Source organism: Oryctolagus cuniculus, chromosome 4 (genome assembly GCF_051225735.1).
Source record: "Oryctolagus cuniculus isolate XC-2025 breed Fujian yellow rabbit chromosome 4, ASM5122573v1, whole genome shotgun sequence".
Classification (NCBI taxonomy): domain Eukaryota; kingdom Metazoa; phylum Chordata; class Mammalia; order Lagomorpha; family Leporidae; genus Oryctolagus; species Oryctolagus cuniculus.
The window spans coordinates 32,847,353-32,866,363 of NC_142870.1; the positions used below are offsets into that span (position 1 = coordinate 32,847,353).

The 19,011-nt window shown below is 38.7% G+C and overlaps 1 protein-coding gene across 2 annotated transcripts in view; it reads right to left on the reverse strand.

Moving 5' to 3' along the window:
- Positions 1–19,011, reverse strand: part of LOC100346553 (ATP-binding cassette sub-family C member 1) — a 105,587-nt gene that overhangs the window by 71,700 nt on the left and 14,876 nt on the right. For both annotated transcript variants that reach the window (XM_002716653.6, XM_008267130.5), the window contains one exon: positions 8,923–9,100. In XM_002716653.6, coding sequence (XP_002716699.4) covers positions 8,923–9,100 — 178 coding nt within the window. The remainder of the gene's footprint in view (positions 1–8,922; positions 9,101–19,011) is intronic.

Genomic DNA, 19,011 nt, shown 5'->3' on the forward strand with positions numbered 1-19,011 from the left:
TTCTATCCCGGCTGCTCCTCTTCCAGTCCAGCTCTCTGCTGTGGCCAGGGAGTGCAGTGGAGGATGGCCCAAGTGCTTGGGCCCTGCACCCCATGGGAGACCAGGAGGAAGCACCTGGCTCCTGGCTTTGGATCAGTGCAGCATGCCGGCTGTAGCAGCCATTTGGGGGGTGAACCAATGGAAGGAAGACCTTTCTCTCTGTCTCTCTTTCTCTCACTGTCTAACTTTTCAAAACATCCATGATATGCAATAAACACATACATTTTTAGTGTATCAGGTAAAAATAAATAAATCCAAAAAGATACATATACATGTATATGTATATATGAGTATATATATATATATATATTTTGGCAGGGATTGGCAGCAGCTCTTTCTGTCACACCTCCTTATCAGTAGACAGGGTCACAGTGGGTACCAAGGATATGTGGAGAAGGTACTTTAGCATCTGTCCATTGAAAATAAACATTGTTCCTGACCTTTGAAAAATACTTGGAATTCTCATTAAAATTAAAATTACATCCATTTCTGTTTGAATCCACTACTAGGAACAAAGCACAGATGTCCTTTCCTGTCAAAAATATTTTGCATAGCATTGTTTATGGTGGTTTAATAAATATGATTTGAGATACAATATAGATTATTTGTAGCCACTAAAATGTATGATTAGAGTTATATATGTGACATGTCCAATTTTTGAACACGAAAGACAAAATGAAATTTTTAAGAAAAGGTGTTTACAAAGGCATCTAAATTTTAGGGAAAAATAAACATCGCACCCACAGAAAGAAAACAATGAAACCATACATAACGAATGAAGATGGTAAATAAGAGGAAAAGGAGTAAGCAAAAGTGGGGGGGGGGGAATCACAATTAAAGAAAGAATATAGATATGTCAAATAGTTTTGTCCATGCATTTCTTTAAGCATATGTTTGTATATAAAATAAATAAAAAAGAAATGACACTCAAAATATTTTCTAAATATTTGTGCTCTTGAAATATCACTAAGTAATAGACAAACAGCAACAAAACATTGTATTAAAAACGTAGATATGTATGGAAACAAAAATATTGGGAGAAAATATGTTAATGTTTATCTTTATAATCTATAACAATGGATGGCTATTTTCTCTTTTACATTTCATACATTGTAAATGTTCTCTTCAATGAACAAGAGAAAATAATTTTCCATACAAACAAATGGAAAAATCTTCCATGCTCATGGATTGGAAGAATCAATATCATCAAAATGTCCATTCTCCCAAAAGCAATTCATACATTCATTGCAATACCAATCAAAATACCGAAGACCTTCTTCTCAGATCTGGAAAAAATGGTGCTGAAATTCATATGGAGGCACAGGAGACCTCGAATAGCTAAAGCAATCTTGTACAACAAAAACAAAGCCAGAGGCATCACAATACCAGATTTCAGGACATACTACAGGGCAGTTGTTATCAAAACAGCATGGTACTGGTACAGAAACAGATGGATAGACCAATGGAACAGAATAGAAACACCAGAAATCAGTCCAAACATCTACAGCCAACTTATATTTGATCAAGGACCCGAAACCAATTCCTGGAGTAAGGACAGTCTATTCAATAAATGGTGCTGGAAAAACTGAATTTCCACATGCAGAATCATGAATCAAGACCCCTACCTTTCACCTTACACAAAAATTCACTCAACATGGATTAAAGACTTAAATCTACGACCTGACACCATCAAATTATTAGAGAGCATTGGAGAAACCCTGCAAGATATAGGTACCGGCAGACTTCTTGGAAAAGACCCCAGAAGCACATGCAGTCAAAGCTAAAATTAACATTTGGGATTGCATCAAATTGAGAAGTTTCTGTACTTCAAAAGAAACAGTCAGGAAAGTGAAGAGGCAACCGACAGAATGGGAAAAAATATTTGCAAACTATGCAACAGATAAAGGGTTGATAACCAGAATCTACAAAGAAATCAAGAAACTCCACAACATCAAAACAAACAACCCACTTAAGAGATGGGCCAAGGACCTCAATAGACATTTTTCAAAAGAGGAAATCCAAATGGCCAACAGGCACATGAAAAAATGTTCAAGATCACTAGCAATCAGGGAAACACAAATCAAAACCACAATGAGGTTTCACCTCACCCTGGTTAGAATGGCTCACATTCAGAAATCTACCAACAATAGATGCTGGAGAGGATGTGGGAAAAAAGGGACACTAACCCACTGTTGGTGGGAATGCAAACTGGTCAACCCACTATGTAAGTCAGCCTGGAGATTCCTCAGAAACCTGAAGATAACCCTACCATACAACCCAGCCATCCCACTCCTTGGAATTTACCCAAAGGAAATGAAATTGGCAAACAAACAAGCTGTCTGCACATTAATGTTTATTGCAGCTCAATTCACAATAGCTAAGACCTGGAACCAACCCAAATGCCCATCAACAGTAGACTGGATAAAGAAATTATGGGACATATACTCTATAGAATACTATACAGCAGTCAAAAACAATGAAATCTGGTCATTTGTAACAAGATGGAGGAATCTGGAAAACGCTATGCTGAGTGAATTAAGCCAGTCCCAAAGGGAAAAATATCATATGTTCTCCCTGATCAGTGACAACTAACCAAGCACAAAAAAGGAAACCTGTTGAAGTGAAAGGGACACTATGAGAAACAGTGACTTGATTAGCCCTTGTCCTGACTGTTGATGTACAATGTAATACTTTATCCCTTTTAGTATTTTTTTTTTGTTCTAGTACTATTGGTTGAACTTTGTAATTAACACACAATTATTCTTAGGTGTTTAAATTTTAACGGAAAAGTGATCCCTATTAAATATAAGAGTGGGAATAAGAGAGGGAGGAGATGTACAATTTGGGACATGCTCAATCAGACTTGCCCCAAATGGTGGAGTTAGAAAAGTGACAGGGGATTCCAATTCAATCCCATCAAGGTGGCATGTACCAATGCCATCTCACTAGTCCAAGTGATCAATTTCATTTCACAATTGATCACACTGATAGGTCTAAGAGTCAAAGGGATCACACAAACAAGACTAGTGTCTGCTAATACTAACTGATAGAATAAAAAAGGGAGAGAACAATCTAACATGGGAAGCGGGATACACAGCAGACTCATAGAATGGCAGATGTCCTAAATAGCACTCTGGCCTCAGAATCAGCCCTTAAGTCATTCAGATATGGTTGAAGAGCCCATGAGAGGATGGCACGGAAAGCCAAGACACTCTGGCAAAAAAAAAAAAAAAAAGACCTAAATGAAAGATCTCTGTGAGTGAGATCCCAGTAGAAAGAACAAGCCATCAAAGAAGGAGGTACCTTTCTCTGAAGGGAGGAGAGAACTTCCACTTTGACTATGACCCTGTCGGAATAAGATCGAAGTTGGCGAAGTCAAAAGGCTTCCATAGCCTTGACAACTCATGACTAGAGCCCAGGGAGATTACTGACACCATAAACAAGAGTGTCAAATTGTTAAGTCAACAACAGGAGTCACCGTGTACTTACTTCTCATGTGGGATCTGTCCTTAATGTGTTGTCCAATGTGAAGTAATGCTATAACTAGTACTGAAACAGTATTTTACACTTTGTGTTTCTGTGTGGGTGCAAACTGATGAAATCTTTACTTAATATATACTAAATTGATCTTCTGTGTATAAAGATAATTGAAAATGCATCTTGATGTGAATGGAATGGGAGAGGGAGCGGGAGATGGGAGGGGTGTGAGTGGGAGGGAAAGTATTGGGGGGGAGCCATTGTAATCCATAAACTATACTTTGGAAATTTCTATTTACTAAATAAAAAAATTAATTTCCAAATGATAGTCCCTTGCATACATATATACATTCTCTTTTTACATTAATGTGTTTATTGACATTTTTAATTTTTTCCATATCTTAGCTACTGTGACTAATGGTGGAATAATTATGGGAGCACAGATATCTCTTCAAGATCTTGCTTTCAAGAAGTGGATCATATGATAGTTCTGTTTTTAAGCTCAAGTTATTTTTTTGAGGAATCTTTATATTCTTTTTTTGTAATGCTTGTGCCAATTGACATTGCCACCAACAGTGTTCAAGAGTTCTGGTTTTTCTACCATTATGCCCACATTTGTCTTTGTTTTTATAACAATAACCATCCTGACAGTTATGGGGTGATATTACATCATGGTTTTGGTTAGTATTTTCCTGATGATTACTGATTATGAGAATTTTTTCATGTACACATTGACTATTTGTATATCTTCTGGAAGGAATAAATAAATCTTAAAAAGGGAGGGAATTCTGTTGAACAATATAACAGAGATAGAACTTGAAAACATTAAGCCAAGTAAAATGAACCAGCTGCAGAAAGACAAATCCTGTATTATTCCACTTATCTGAATATCTAAAATAGTCAAATCCATAGTCAATAACTGTAATACTAGTTCCCAGATCAGGGAGGATTATTTACCAACAGGTGCAAAATTTTGGTTAAGTAACATGATGAGGTTCTGGAGATCTACTCTGCAATACTGTATCTAAAGTCAACAATAATGCATTTTACTTGTGAAATGTGTTAAGATAATAGATGTCATATTAGGTGTTGTTATAAAGCAAAAGAAAATTGTTTTCAGAATATTAAGGAAAAGACTAAAGACCATCACATAATTGAATGTTGTGTGCATGACATTTATATTACAGGTATACAAATTGGGAAGGAAGAAATCAAACTATCCCTCTTTGCAGATAACATGATTCTTTATTTAGGGGATCCAAAAACTCTACTATTGACTAATGAAATTCACAGAAGAGTTTGGCAAAGTAGTAGGATATAAAATCAATGCACAAAAATCAACAGCCTTTATATACACAGAAAATGCCATGGCTGAGAAAGTCTGCTAAGATCAATCCCATTCACAATAGCTACAAAAACAATCAAATACCTTGGAATAAACTTAACCAAGGATGTCAAAGATCTCTACGATGAGAATTACAAAACCTTTTTTTTCCAAAAAAATTTAAAAATCTTCCATGCTCATGGATTGGAAGAATCAATATCATCAAAATGTCCATTCTCCCAAAAGCAATTTATAGATTCAATGTGATATCAATCAAAATACCAAAGACATTCTTCTCAGATCCGGAAAAAAATGATGCTGAAATTCATATGGAGGCACAGGAGAACTCGAATAGCTAAAGCAATCTTGTACAACAAAAACAAAGCTGGAGGCATCACAATACCAGATTTCAGGACATACTACAGGGCAGTTGTTATCAAAACAGCATGGCACTGGTACAGAAACAGATGGATAGACCAATGGAACAGAATAGAAACACCAGAAATCAGTCCAAACATCTACAGCCAACTTATATTTGATCAAGGATCCAAAACCAATTCCTGGAGTAAGGACAATCTGTTCAACAAATGGTGCTGGGAAAACTGAATTTTCACATGCAGAAGCATGAAGCAAGAACCCTACCTTACACCTTACACAAAAGTCCTCTCAACATGGATTAAAGATCTAAACCTACAACCCGGCACCATCAAATTATTAGAGAACATCAAAGAAACCCTGCAAGATATAAGCACAGGCAAAGACCTCTATAATCCAAAAGTGGAATTTTGGAAATTTATATTTATTAAATAAAAGTTGAAAAAAAAGAAAAAAAAAGAACAGATTTTTTTTTTTTCTGCCAATTAGATCTTAAATTTCTGTAAGTAACAAAATTCCCGAGCCATGAAGGGCATCTTAGTTACCATTTATTTTTAAATGATACCAATCTAAACTACTTTTTTGTTATATGATACAATTTGAGAGAACACACAATATGCACCACTATTAGTGTGCCTGGGTGCAACATTTCTAGCATTGTCCAGCCAAAAGTATTTTATCTCATAAAACAGAGAAAGTACAAACAAGGTAAAAGGAAAGGACCGCATCTACAAGATCAACAATGTCATTCTTTTAATCAAAAGAATACAAAGTCAGCTGGATGGATACAGAATGAGCAATTCCTACCACCTCCACTGCTCTCCGAGAAAAGGGGCTAACACCAGATTTACCTGACCCTTGTAATGAGTATTTGATGCCATGGGCCTGTTTCAGGTAAAGACTGATCATCTGGGGCCCACTATGCAGTCCACCAAGGATCCTGAAGGTATGTGTGTGTGTGTGTGTGTGTGTATATATATATATGATTACTCTCAAGAAGAAGGAAAATTTAACAACCCCCGTTAACCTCATGGAGAAAGACTTGTATCTGGAATTAAATTGTAATCCTTACTGCAGGGCTTGCTGAGTAGGATTAATGGAGTTTTCCTTGTATTCTTCAGTGCTCTTGGCTCTTAAAGAATTTCTGTTCTAAAGAACCATAAAATCTTTCCTCCATAGTCAGTGTTCCCACTTCCATTATCTCCAGGAGCTCTTTTCAAGAACTTACCTGGGACGCTGTATTAACCTTTAAATTTCTCACAGCTTTCTTTGATTTCTACTGCAGTTTTCCTTTTTTTTTTTTTTTTTTAAATTTAAAGACTTCTTTAGAGTAGTTTTAGTTTCGTAGCAAAACTGGGAGGAAGGTACAAAGTTCCATACATTTGCTGTCACCGCACATGCACAGCCACCACATTATTAATATCCTCCCCAGGGCAGAATATTTGCTACAACTGATGAATCTGCTTTGACATATCATTATCACCCAAGGGCCAGAGTTCACACCAGGAGCCTGGGTAAACGCATAATGGTATTTAAACTAACTGCTAGATCCCCTCATATCTTTCCTCTGTATAAGATTACTCAGCACATGCTGCTTCTAGAATTAGCACTGGGACAGCTTCTCTGCTTATGGATTGGGTTATGCTACACAACTAGAGTCTGCTGAAAGTGCAGTCACAACTTGGTGGCTCAACTGGTCCAGGATCATCCAGGGATCCCTAAAACCACTGCATGTCTCCATGTTGGCACAACAGGGTTCTATGGCCTATACTGACTCATGCCATGTTTAGCCCAAATTATAATACATCCTTCCGTGTATACAAATTCTACAGCTCTCTCAAAGACTTCAAGACTGATTTCAAGACTTCATGGCTATATAAAAACTTTCTTAACTACACGCAGTTTCTTCAAAAATTCAGAGAAAGGGTATATTATGAAAATACACAGATATAAAAATTTCTTGCATCAAAATAAGTATCTTCTAATTCCTTTTTGTACCAACTTTTAAAGTATCCTTATATAACCCTTGTAGATTTCCTGCTCATCTGATCCCTCAAAATCTGCAATAAATGCTACACAGGTATTATGCATTCAAACATTCCCTCTTGATTTCTTAAAGGCAGAGAGAGATTCACTCATTCATTTATTCATTCTTTTAGTCAGTTATCCAATGTTTATAAAAATTATATAAAAGTCACTGTCACAGATGACAAAGACAACAGGTAAATTTCTATTCCAAATAAGAACAATATATATCTATTTTTGAGTAACTTGTTGGTAACTAGGGAATAAGGAAGCCTTTTAATTTTTTATAATTATGATACAAATAAAAGGCTATGTATAGTAAATAGGTCATATTTAAAGTTGTGTTTTTCAGGCTACCTTATATTGGCCCAGCAGCTTAAGCCACTGGCTGGGATGCCTGCATCTCATATTGGAAAGCCTGTGTTACAGTACCAGGTTCACTCACAAGTTCAGCTTCTTGATAATGCACACCTGGGAGAGGTAGCAAATGCTGGCTCAAGTACTTGGTCTGCCACTCAAATGGGAAACCTGGATTGAATTCCCATTTTTCTTTTCTTTTCTTTTTTTTTTTTTTTAGAGTTGCAGACAGTGAGAGGGAGAGAGAGAGAGACAGAAAGGTCTTCCTTCCCTTGGTTCACTCCCCAAATGGCCACATCGGCTGGAGCTATGCCAATCCAAAGCCAGGTGCTTCCTCCTAGTCTCCCATGTGGGTGTAGGGGCCCAAGCACCTGGGCCATCCTCCACTGCCTTCCTGGGCCACAGCAGAGAGCTGGACTGGAAGAGGAGCAGCCGGGACTAGAAACAGCGCCCATGTGGGATGCTGGCGCCGCAGGTGAAGGATTAACCTACTGTACCATTGCGCCGGCCTCTGGATTGAATTCCTGGCTCCCAACATCAGCCTGGCTCAACCCCAGACATTATGCATATTTGGGGAGTGAACCAGAGTCTCTGTCCCAGTATCTAAACTAAAAAATAAAATAAAATTAAATTAAAAAATTGTATTTTCAAAAAGAGACAAAGTAAACTTTAGACTTATACCAGAATAAGGTTCAGCCATATTTGAGAGACAGGACATAGAAGGAAAAAGAAAAATAAAAGAGGAAAACAATAAATGTATGAGGAGACTTCATAAAGAGTTTGAGGAGAATGAAATTAAAAGACGAATTTATTTTGGTACAGAAAGTTTGAAATCCATGCCTAGGTTTCCCATAACATACATTTTTCCATGAGTATTTTGAAGACCCCTTGTATGGCTTTGTTGCATGAAAAAGTAAAGTGTGCAGAGAAGGCAGAAAACTGTAGTCCATAGGCTGACAATGATGTAGAAAAGAAATTTTATTGATGCATAAATATAAACAACCATGAAAACATTCAGTTCTCTCCACACTCCGAGGAGTCATTAAGTTATATAACAGCAGACAAAGATCATCATTTAATTTCATGGATCAGGTTTGAATGGAAGGAATAGTGACAATAGAGACAATAGCAAGAAGCCCCACGTAGAAATTCACCCAACAGATATTGATGAGTCAAAGCTCTTTTAAAGAAAAACAGATGCATATGCAAAAAATAGCCTAAGAACTGTAAAATCCACTCTCCTAATTTTTGTTTCTAGTCAATTTATTTTAAAGCATTTAAGAGAGCAGTCCATTTAGAAATTGGGAATTCCTTGGGTTCTTTACCTTTTTGTAGATCAATCCAATTACAGCTGTTTTGATTTTGGCAGAGGTGAGCATGTTGAAACGCTGATATTGCTGAAGAACCAGGGTTTGCAAAAAGACGACAGCAAAAAGTGCCACCGCATAGCCATAGCCACTCCAGCCAAAATCTGAAGTGTGTTCACAGAAAATGATCATTTGCCTGAATGTCAGAAAAATTGAGACAAGGGAAGAAATGTTAAACATCTGAAAGAGGTTACACGTTAATGGGAGGTAACTATTGTCAAAATGTTAGGCAAACGCACGCGCGCTCACACACACACACACACACACACACACAAATCCCTATGTGTGTTTTTTTTTCTACTTGTTCAATTTGGATCTTTTTCCATTTTATTTTTAATTCAAGCATTAGACAATCAAGTAAATGAAATTAACTATTATTTTCACAGGTGTAGGTGAGGATTATTTCTTTTTTTTAACTTTTATTTAATGAATATAAATTTCCAAAGTACAGCTTATGGATTACAATGGCTTGCCCCCCATAACGTCCCTCCCACCCGCAACCTTGGTTTTCATACGATTATCTCATTAAATAGCTAACTCTTTTGATTTAATGTATAACTTAAGACAGAAATATTTAAAGCTTCTTGTTTTTCATAATCATTCATTTTGTTAAATATAGGGAAACACGACAATCAGAACTTAAAGAGGTGACCTCTAATGAGAGTGGAAAAATTTAATTTTTTTGAAAATTTATGTTTTACCTTTTGAGATTTCTTTTTTTATTTGGGAAGCAGGGAAAGAGTAAGAGGAGAAACAGAGCAAGAGAGAGAGTGAAAGAGCAAGAGAGAAAGAAGGGAGAGAGGAGAGATACAGAGAGAGAAAGGGCTAGGGCTGGGCTAGTACAAAACAGGAACCAGGAACTCCAGTCAGGAATTCAATCTAGGTCTCCCAGGTGGGTGGCAGGAACACAATTACATGAGTCATCATCCCTGGTTCCCACGGTTGGCATTAGCAGGAAGCTGGAGTCAGGAGCAGGAGCTGGAGCTGGAGCCAGGAATCAACTCTAGTTTTACACCAATGTGGGATGCAAGCATCTTGGCTTAACCTTCATCTTAACGGCAATACTAAATAAAAGCCCACCCCTACCTTTCACTTTTTATCATTATTTTAACCATATCCAACTTCTCTCTACTTTCCTAATTTCCTTGTAGGTTTGCAGATCACATGGTCACAACAATTAGGATCCATAGTGGATACACAAATGAGGATGTTTCTAATCAGAATTTCCTTGGTTTCTTATTGACTCTCAGTTATAAATATTGATTAAAATACAGAACTCCTGATATGCATTGTTAACTAAATTTTACATGTGCTCTCTTAAAACTGCATCTAAATGATTGAAAATAATTATAATTCTAAAACTGCACATCTCTGGCTTTATACTCTACATTTATATACCATAAATTAATGTCATTTATTTTGTAGACTTATAGCTCTTATTTATAGTTTATTTAACTATAGTTTATTTAGCCGCCTGCAGTGCCAGCATCCCATATGGGTGCCAGTTCAAGTCCCAACTGCTCTACTTCCGATCCAGCTCTCTGCTATGGCCTGGGAAGGCAATAGAGGATGGCTCAAGTCCTTGGGCCCCTGCACCTGCGTGAGAGACCCAGAAGAAGCTCCTGGCTCCTGGCTTTGGATTAGTGCAACTCCAGCTATCGCAATCAATGAGGAGTCAAACAGTGGATGGAAGACCTCTCTCTCTCTCTCTCTCTGTCTCTCCTTCTCTCTATGTGTAACTCTGACTTTCAAATTAAATGTATATATATATATATTTCAAATTAAATATATATATTTCAAATTATATATATATATATATATATATATATATATATATATATATAAAATGCTCCACTTCTGATCCAGCTCTCTGCTATGGCCTGGGCAAGCAGTGGAAGATGGCCCATGTCCTTGGGCCCCTGCACCCATGTGGGAGACCTGGAAGAAGCTCCTTGCTCCTGGCTTCGGATCAGTTCAGCTCTGGCAGTTGCGGCCATTTGGGGCATGAACCATCGGATGGAAGATTCTCTCTCTCTCTCTCTCTCTCTTTCTCTCTCTCTGCCTCTGCCTCTCTGAAATTCCGCCTTTCAAATAAAGAAATAAATTTTTAAAAAGACTATATATACTGTAAATTTTTTCTTGATGAATACTGAATTACATAGCTCATTCTTATAAAAATATATATTTTTAAAGTTGCAATTAAAATAAATTTCTATGCTTTGATATGTTTTATCGGCAGTTTGAACACACAGATAATGTGTAAACAATCAAAAGCAATTTTGGCTGCCAAAATGCCTTGTCAACTAAGTATTTAAAAATCTTTAAAACATCTTCCAAAAAGTATTTTATTAAAATCAGATTTTAGAATCCACTATACACCAGTGTTGCTTAACCTAATATTAAAACCTCTAGAAATTATTTGGAGCACTGTATATCCTTAGTGACACCATTAATTTATGCCACAGACATATTAAGAACAGGAGGTTCTGTATTTCTTAAAAGATTTATTTATTTTATTTGAAAGACAGAGTGACAGAGGATAAGAGACACAAAGAAACCTTCCATCCATTGGTTCATGCCTCAAAAGACCACAACAGCCTGCAATGTACCAGACCCGAGGCAGGAGCCAAAAACTCCTGAGTCTCCCATGTAGGTGGCAGGGTCCCAAGCACTTTGGAAGCATTTGCAGGGGTTGAGGATGTGGGGGAACCTAGGGTGGGGATGGATTGGACTCCAAGTATAGCAGCCCTGTCTTGAACTGGCGCTTCTATAGGCCAGCAGTAGCAAGCATTGGCTTAACCTGCTGCACACAACTCCAGCCCTGGTTCTGCATTTCTTAATTGATTTCTAGGAAATGCCATACATTGGGACATGGCATCATTTTTACAAAAGTAACTTACTAAATGAACTTCAGAGTCTTGGAGTTTAATTTTCTGAAAGCAGAGTGCTATTGTCACCACTGAGGATGTATCTATCAGTAGCCTTTTGATTTGCTCATACACACAACCAACCAACTGCTTATCAGCAGGTACCAGGTGATTCTACACATACTAATCAGGAAATACTAAAAATAGCCTTTTTCCAGGTATAGGAAAGACCATCAAACTATGCTGATGCATCAGACACAGATTCTATTTTGTTTGATTGATACTAGAATAAAATCCAAAAGGGAGGAAAAGAGCAAACACAGTAATCAAACAAATATCTCTTCTGCTAATAAATTAATGAAAGTAATATTTTATAATAATTTCCTTTTATCTTTGGTTTCACTTTTTGAAGTTTCGGGTATGCATAGTCAACCATAGTCTGAAAGCAGTAAATAAAAAATTTTATAAATACTTCATAAGGTTAAAATAAGTTCTGTTAGCTCATTGTTATAATTGTCCTCTTTTTAAATAAGTTGTGCTTATTAATCTCTGTGTTTAGTTTATAAATTCAGATTTTTTATAGGTATGTATGTATGTATGTACAGAAAAAAAGTGAATATATAAAAGATTTGGTACTACCTGTGATTTTAGGCATCCACTAAGGGTATTGAAATGTATCCCTTGCAGATAAGGGGAACTATTGCATATGTTTGATTACACATGAGCCATAAGAATGTGATGATGTCCTCTCAATCTTGAATATATTCCTCTAACAACTTTTCCTTTTCCAACTGAAAAAAAGCTTATGTCTCAAAACCATCTTATAAAGTAAACTGCTACATGCTGAAATTATGGGCCTGCAAACTCATAAAATGCCTTCAGATTGCCCAATTGTTCCTTAATATGGAAATTCTAAGGCTATTCAGCTACTCTATAGGGTCTCTTGGAAAAGCATAACTTTGGATGAGTACATTTATTCAATATTCTACTGAGGAAATATGTTCATGTTCTATGAATATGTGGTAGGCTTTGTGCTGGGAGCTAAGGACACTAACACCGAACCACATGAGGACTTTACTTGCAAGAACTCCTCATCAGCTAGTCGTCTAGGCAAGGAGAAAGACATGTCAACTGACTCAGCATGGAAATCACTGTTTTGCAAGTCTGACCAAACAAGTGTGTTGCAAAAATGTGTTGCAAACTTAGAGAAACCATTCTCCAACCCACATATAATCCGTGATACTAGATACTACAAATTTGGGCAGAACATTGAGACACTGAATCGTTAGGACATACTGCTATTTTAAGAACAACAGTGGCAACAGTGGAATTTTCTGATGAGTTTCTGGAGCATTAGTGTTGGTCAATGTAAATCAGAATGTCTAAAAATGGTTGAGCATGTTTTGCTACTACTCCCCTTGAGAAACTGAATTTCATGCCTTTAATTTGAATGCAGACTGACCTAGGGATTTGGTTGAGTAAAACAATGTAGTAGAAGTAGCATTCTTGGATTTAAAGTCTACACATAAAAAGATTTGTCTGAGCATCCTGGAATATTCACTCTAAGGAAATTTGATTACCATGTAAGAAGTCCAACTACCTGGAGACTTCTATGCTTAATGTAACCATTCAGAGAGATTTGGGGAAGAACAAAGAGGGAGTAGTATCAGACCATTTTCACCAGTGTTAACAGAGGCAAAGGCATGTAAGCTAGGAAGCGACCTTGGACATTCCAGCATGGAAACATGTGAAGAACCACAGTGATCCAGCCAACTGGCAGAGCCACGCAACAAAACTTATGGCTCCATTTGAGATGCTACAGCTGTCTCCAGCTGTTCAAGATAATTCACAATCATTGTGAAGCAGAGAAAAAGCAATCCCTGTCTGACTCCCCAAATCAAGCTTGTGGTTTGATTCCGCCGAGTTTTGACATGGTTCATTTTGCAGCATTAGAAACCTCAATAGAGCAGGAAGGGAAGGTGCTGGTCAATGCTTCTAACACACAGAATTCTGATAACACATAAGATAACCCTATGGTGGTGATCTGAAATGAGGGCAGAAGCAAGAGGAAATAGAGATCTATTATCTTGTCTGGGGGTGGGGAGGTTAATCTGAGAGTTGGTATAGGAAAGGAAGCCTAATTGGAATTGGGGTGAAAATGACCACACAGTTTTCTAACAATGCATATCTTGTCTTGTTTTAAATGCCATTGTTCCCTTGGAGAGAGTCTTTCTGCATAATCCAGTCCTCCTTAATATCCTTCGACAGCTTTCCCCATCTTCAGCAGGTATTCCCATTGGAATAGCTGATAGCTTTGTCTATGGCTATCTTTACTTCTCTTCACTAAGGCTAAGCTGATCTCTCTCTCTCTCTTTTTTTTTTTTTTTTTTGACAGGCAGAGTGGACAGTGAGAGAGAGAGACAGAGAGAAAGGTCTTCCTTTGCTGTTGGTTCACCCTCTAATGGCCGCCACGGCCAGCGTGCTGTGGCCGTGCACCACGCTGATCTGATGGCAGGAGCCAGGTACTTCTCCTGGTCTCCCATAGGGTGCAGGGCCCTAGCACTTGGGCCATCCTCCACTGCACTCCCGGGCCACAGCAGAGAGCTGGCCTGGAAGAGGGGCAACCAGGACAGAATCTGGCGCCCCGACCGGGACTAGAACCCGGAGTGCCGATGCTGCAGGTGGAGAATTAGCCTATTGAGCCATGGCGCCGGCCAACTAAGCTGATCTCATCCGGAACAACGGCTTTGACATATCCCATCCAATTTAGGGCAATTCCAATTTATCAATCCAGCTTCTATTTTTCTTAACTTCAGACTGAAATAGACAATGGCTTATTCCACCTTTTTAATCCATATGACTATGTCAGGGATCCTTGGGGTCACTCACTGGTTCATTAGAAGAAACTATGACACTTGGCATATGATCATATCCACGGCTACGACTTCTTATGGTGAAGGATACATAGGAAAATCAGCAAAGAGAAAAGAGGCATTAGTGAAGTCTGAGGAAAAACAAGTCAAGGCTTCCAGAAAGTTCTATCCTCTCTCCTTAGAGTCACACGGAACATGCTTAACTCTCTCAGCAACAACTGGCACCATGTGTAAAGTGTTGCCTCACTGGCAAGCTCATTAGAAACTCCAGGGTTTTGTTGGAGTCTGTCCAAGTAGGCAACTTTTTCTTAACACACACCAAAATCCACCCTTGCAGAAGGAAAGCAGGTGTTCAGCACAAGCCATGCTGCTGTCTGAACAGTTTGGACATACTGAATCCATTTATCAGTTAGAACACTGGGGATTGCCTTAAAATTGAAGCTCTAGACACCAGGCAAACACCATCCTGGGAGTGAGTAAGCCTTCTAAAATCCACAGTCGGGTCTGCAATGATAATTATTTCTTGCATAATAATATATATGGGAGTCCTCAAAAAGTTCATAGAAAATGCTTATTATTTTTTAATTCTATTGTTTCACAAACTTTTTGAAGGGCCCTCATAGATATTTCTAATTTAGCAAGCAAATTCCTTTACCTGTTCTAGTCTTTCCTAAGTTGTAATGTCTCAATATATAGCAACTCATTTACTTCGTGACCTAAGCAAGAAAACTCTGAAAGCATTCCTTGACTCATATCCTCCTCTCGGACTCCCTCAATCCATCAGTGTGCACTGCTTTTCCTTTTCTCAATTTTTTTAATTTTAATTTAAAAGTCAGAGCTAATTCATTCCCCAAATGCCCACACAACAGCCATAGCTGTGCCGTGGCAAAGCCAGGAGCTCAAGACTCAATCTGGGTCTCCCACGTGGGTAGCAGTTACCCAAGTACTTGAACCATCACCCTCTGCCTGCCACAGTGTGCATTATTAGGGAGCTAGATCAGAAGTGAGGTAGCCAGGACTTGAATCAGGCACTTTGAAATGGGAACTGGACATCACTAGTGGCAGCTTAACCTGCTGCATCACCAGGCCTTGCTCCTGTTGTCTCTCTTTTCAACCAGAGCCAGAATGTGAACGCTTCCTGTCCCCCTCATCACAACAACTTCGATTAGGGGCCCTTGGTCTTTTGGCTGGATCATCTCAACAGACTTCTAAGTGGTGTTCCTCCTTCTGCTCTTTTTCTTCTTTATTCTGCACAGAGTGGTACCTGTGAAGCTCCAGTCTAATTATATCACCGCTCAGAATCTTCCAAAGGCTTCCTTCATCGTTCAGAACAAAAGGTAAGATCCCCATCAGGTTCCATAAAGTCATTCAAGATCTTGGCCACCTTCTGACCTTTCAGAACTCAGTCTTCTCACTGTTCACCTCTGTCACTGTGCGTTCATGTGACCTGACTCCTTGCAGCAGGCCCTCAGAGATGCCTGGCACACTGCTGGCCAGCAACGGTTGCCCTACCTGTTCCCTCACACTGAAACAGGTATCACCTCGGCTTTCTCCGGAACTTTCTTAGAACTTTGCTCCTACGTCACTCATGTCTTATCACCAATATTTCCCCTAATCACTTGTCATGATAGAGCAACTTACTTTACCTTGCTGTACTTCACTCCTAAGCACTGAATACCTTTTAACTGGGCTTGTGTTTATCTGTTTATTATTTTTTTCTTTAAACGTATATAATTATTATTTATTGATGAAAATAAAATTATCAGTTTATCTCCTTGACAGATGATGTGACAGATACAAATGAAGGCACTAATAATATCTATGGGCAAGAATTTCATAGCTTCAGTTCCATCTTCTCGGTTACCTATCATCTACTAAGGCAGCTTGAATTAAAGATTTTAACTCTGACTTGGCTTTGACATAAACATGAGGATTTTAGTCAAATGTAACTCAGCCTCATTTACTCCTTGTAAAACTCCATGGTTTCCTGTATTTCCTTTTTTTTAACTTTTATTTAATAAATATAAATTTCCAAAGTACAGCTTATGGATTACAATGGTTCCCCCCCTCCACATAACTTCCCTCCAACCCACAACCCTCCCATCTCCCATTCTCTCTCCCATCCCATTCATATCAAGATTCATTTTCAATTATCTTTATATACAGAAGATCAACTTAGTATTTTTTTATTTTTTATTTATTTATTTTTTTGACAGGCAGACTGGACAGTGAGAGAGAGAGAGAGACAGAGAGAAAGGTCTTCCTTTGCTGTTGGCTCACCTTCCAATGGCCACCACAGCTGGCGCACCGCGGCCGGTGCATCGCGCTGATCCGATAGCAGGAGCCAGGTACTTATCCTGGTCTCCCATGGGGTGCAGGGCCCAAGCACTTGGGCCATCCTCCACTGCCTTCCCAGGCCACAGCAGAGAGCTGGACTGGAAGAGGGGCAACCCGGACAGAATCTGGCGCCCTGATCGGGACTAGAACCCGGTGTGCCGGCGCCGCAGGCAGAGGATTAGCCTAGTGAGCCACAGCGCTGGCCTCAACTTAGTATATATTAAGTGAGGATTTCAACAGTTTGCACCCACACAGAAACACAAAGTGTAAAGTACTGTTTGAGTACTAGCTATACCGTTAATTCACATTGAAGAACACATTAAGGACAGAGATCCTACATGAGGAGTAAGTGCACAGTGACTCCTGTTGTTGACTTAACAATTTGACACTCTTGTTTATGGCATCAGTAATCTCCCTAGGCTCTTGTCATGAGTTGCCAAGGCTATGGAATCCTTTTGAGTTCACCAACTTCGATCTTATTTAGACAAGGTCATAGTCAAAGTGGAAGTTCTCTCCTCCCTTCAGAGAAAGGTACCTCCTTCCTTGATGGCCTGTTTTTTCCACTGGGATCTCACTCGCAGAGATCTTTCATTTAGGTTGTTTCTTTTTTTTTTTCTGTTTTTTTCTTACTAGAGTGTCTTGGCTTTGCATTCCTATAATACTATCATGGGCTCTTCAACCATATCTGAATGCCTTAAGGGCTGATTCTGAGGTCAGAATGGTGTTTAGGACATCTGCCATTCTATGAGTCTGCTGTGTATTCTGCTTCCCATGTTGGATCGTTCTCTCCCTTTTTTATTCTATCAGTTAGTATTAGCAGACACTAGTCTTGTTTGTGTGATCCCTTTGACTCTTAGACCTATCATTATGATCAACTGTGAACTGAAATTGATCACTTTGACTAGTGAGATGGCATTGGTACATGCCACCTTGATGGGATTGTATTGGAATCCCCTGGCACGTTTATAACTCTACCGTTTGGGGCAAGTCAGCTTGAGCATGTCCCAAATTGTACATCTCCTCCCTCTCTTATTGCCACTCTTATATTTAACAGAGATCACTAAATTATCTGTTTATTATTTTTACCCTGTTAGTGTCATCAGAGCAGAGACTTTGTTTTGACTTTTGCTCTATCTGCTACAGTCCTCCTACAACTATTTGGCATATAGTAGGTGTTCAGTAAAATTCAGATGAAATGTGTTCAGATAATTCAGGATTAATTACATAGTAATGAATTAAATAGTTCTTAAAAATTCTAAAAAGTTTTTTTGACAGGCAGAGTGGACAGTGAGAGAGAGAGACAGAGAGAAAGGTCTTCCTTTGCTGTTGGTTCACCCTCCAATGGCCGCTGCGGCCGGTGCATTGCTCTGATCCGAAGCCAGGAGCCAGGTGCTTCTCCTGGTCTTCCATGCGGGTGCAGGGCCCAAGGACTTGGGCCATCCTCCTCTGCCCTCCTGGGCTACAGCAGAGGGCTGGCCTGGAAGAGGAGCAACAGAGACAGAATCTGGCGCTCTGACCAGGACTAGAACCCGGTGTGTTGGAGCCACAGGCGGAGGATTAGCCAAGTGAGCCGGGGTGCCAGCCTAAAAACTTTAAAGTATTTTTAATACAAAATGTATCATCACAACATGATTAAAAATCTGTTTCCTTTGTATGACAACTAGAGGTAAAACAATGTTTCTTTTAAGAAGGTGGCACAGTGTATTTCATCATCAGCCTGTAAAACCTTGCATACAGATATTATAAAAATGCTTCCTTTTTACATAAACATTGCAAACATATATATTTATATGTCTCATATATAGTGCTATTATGTTATATATAAATATAGTGAGTTTATATGTGTGTGTGTGTGTGTGTGCACATGCACAGGCATATAATTTTGTTAACTTGGCTGATAAAGTTCAATTCTCTAACAGTCATAGCTAAGAAACATAATGAAAGACTATCCGTTTATTTTCTAAACATAC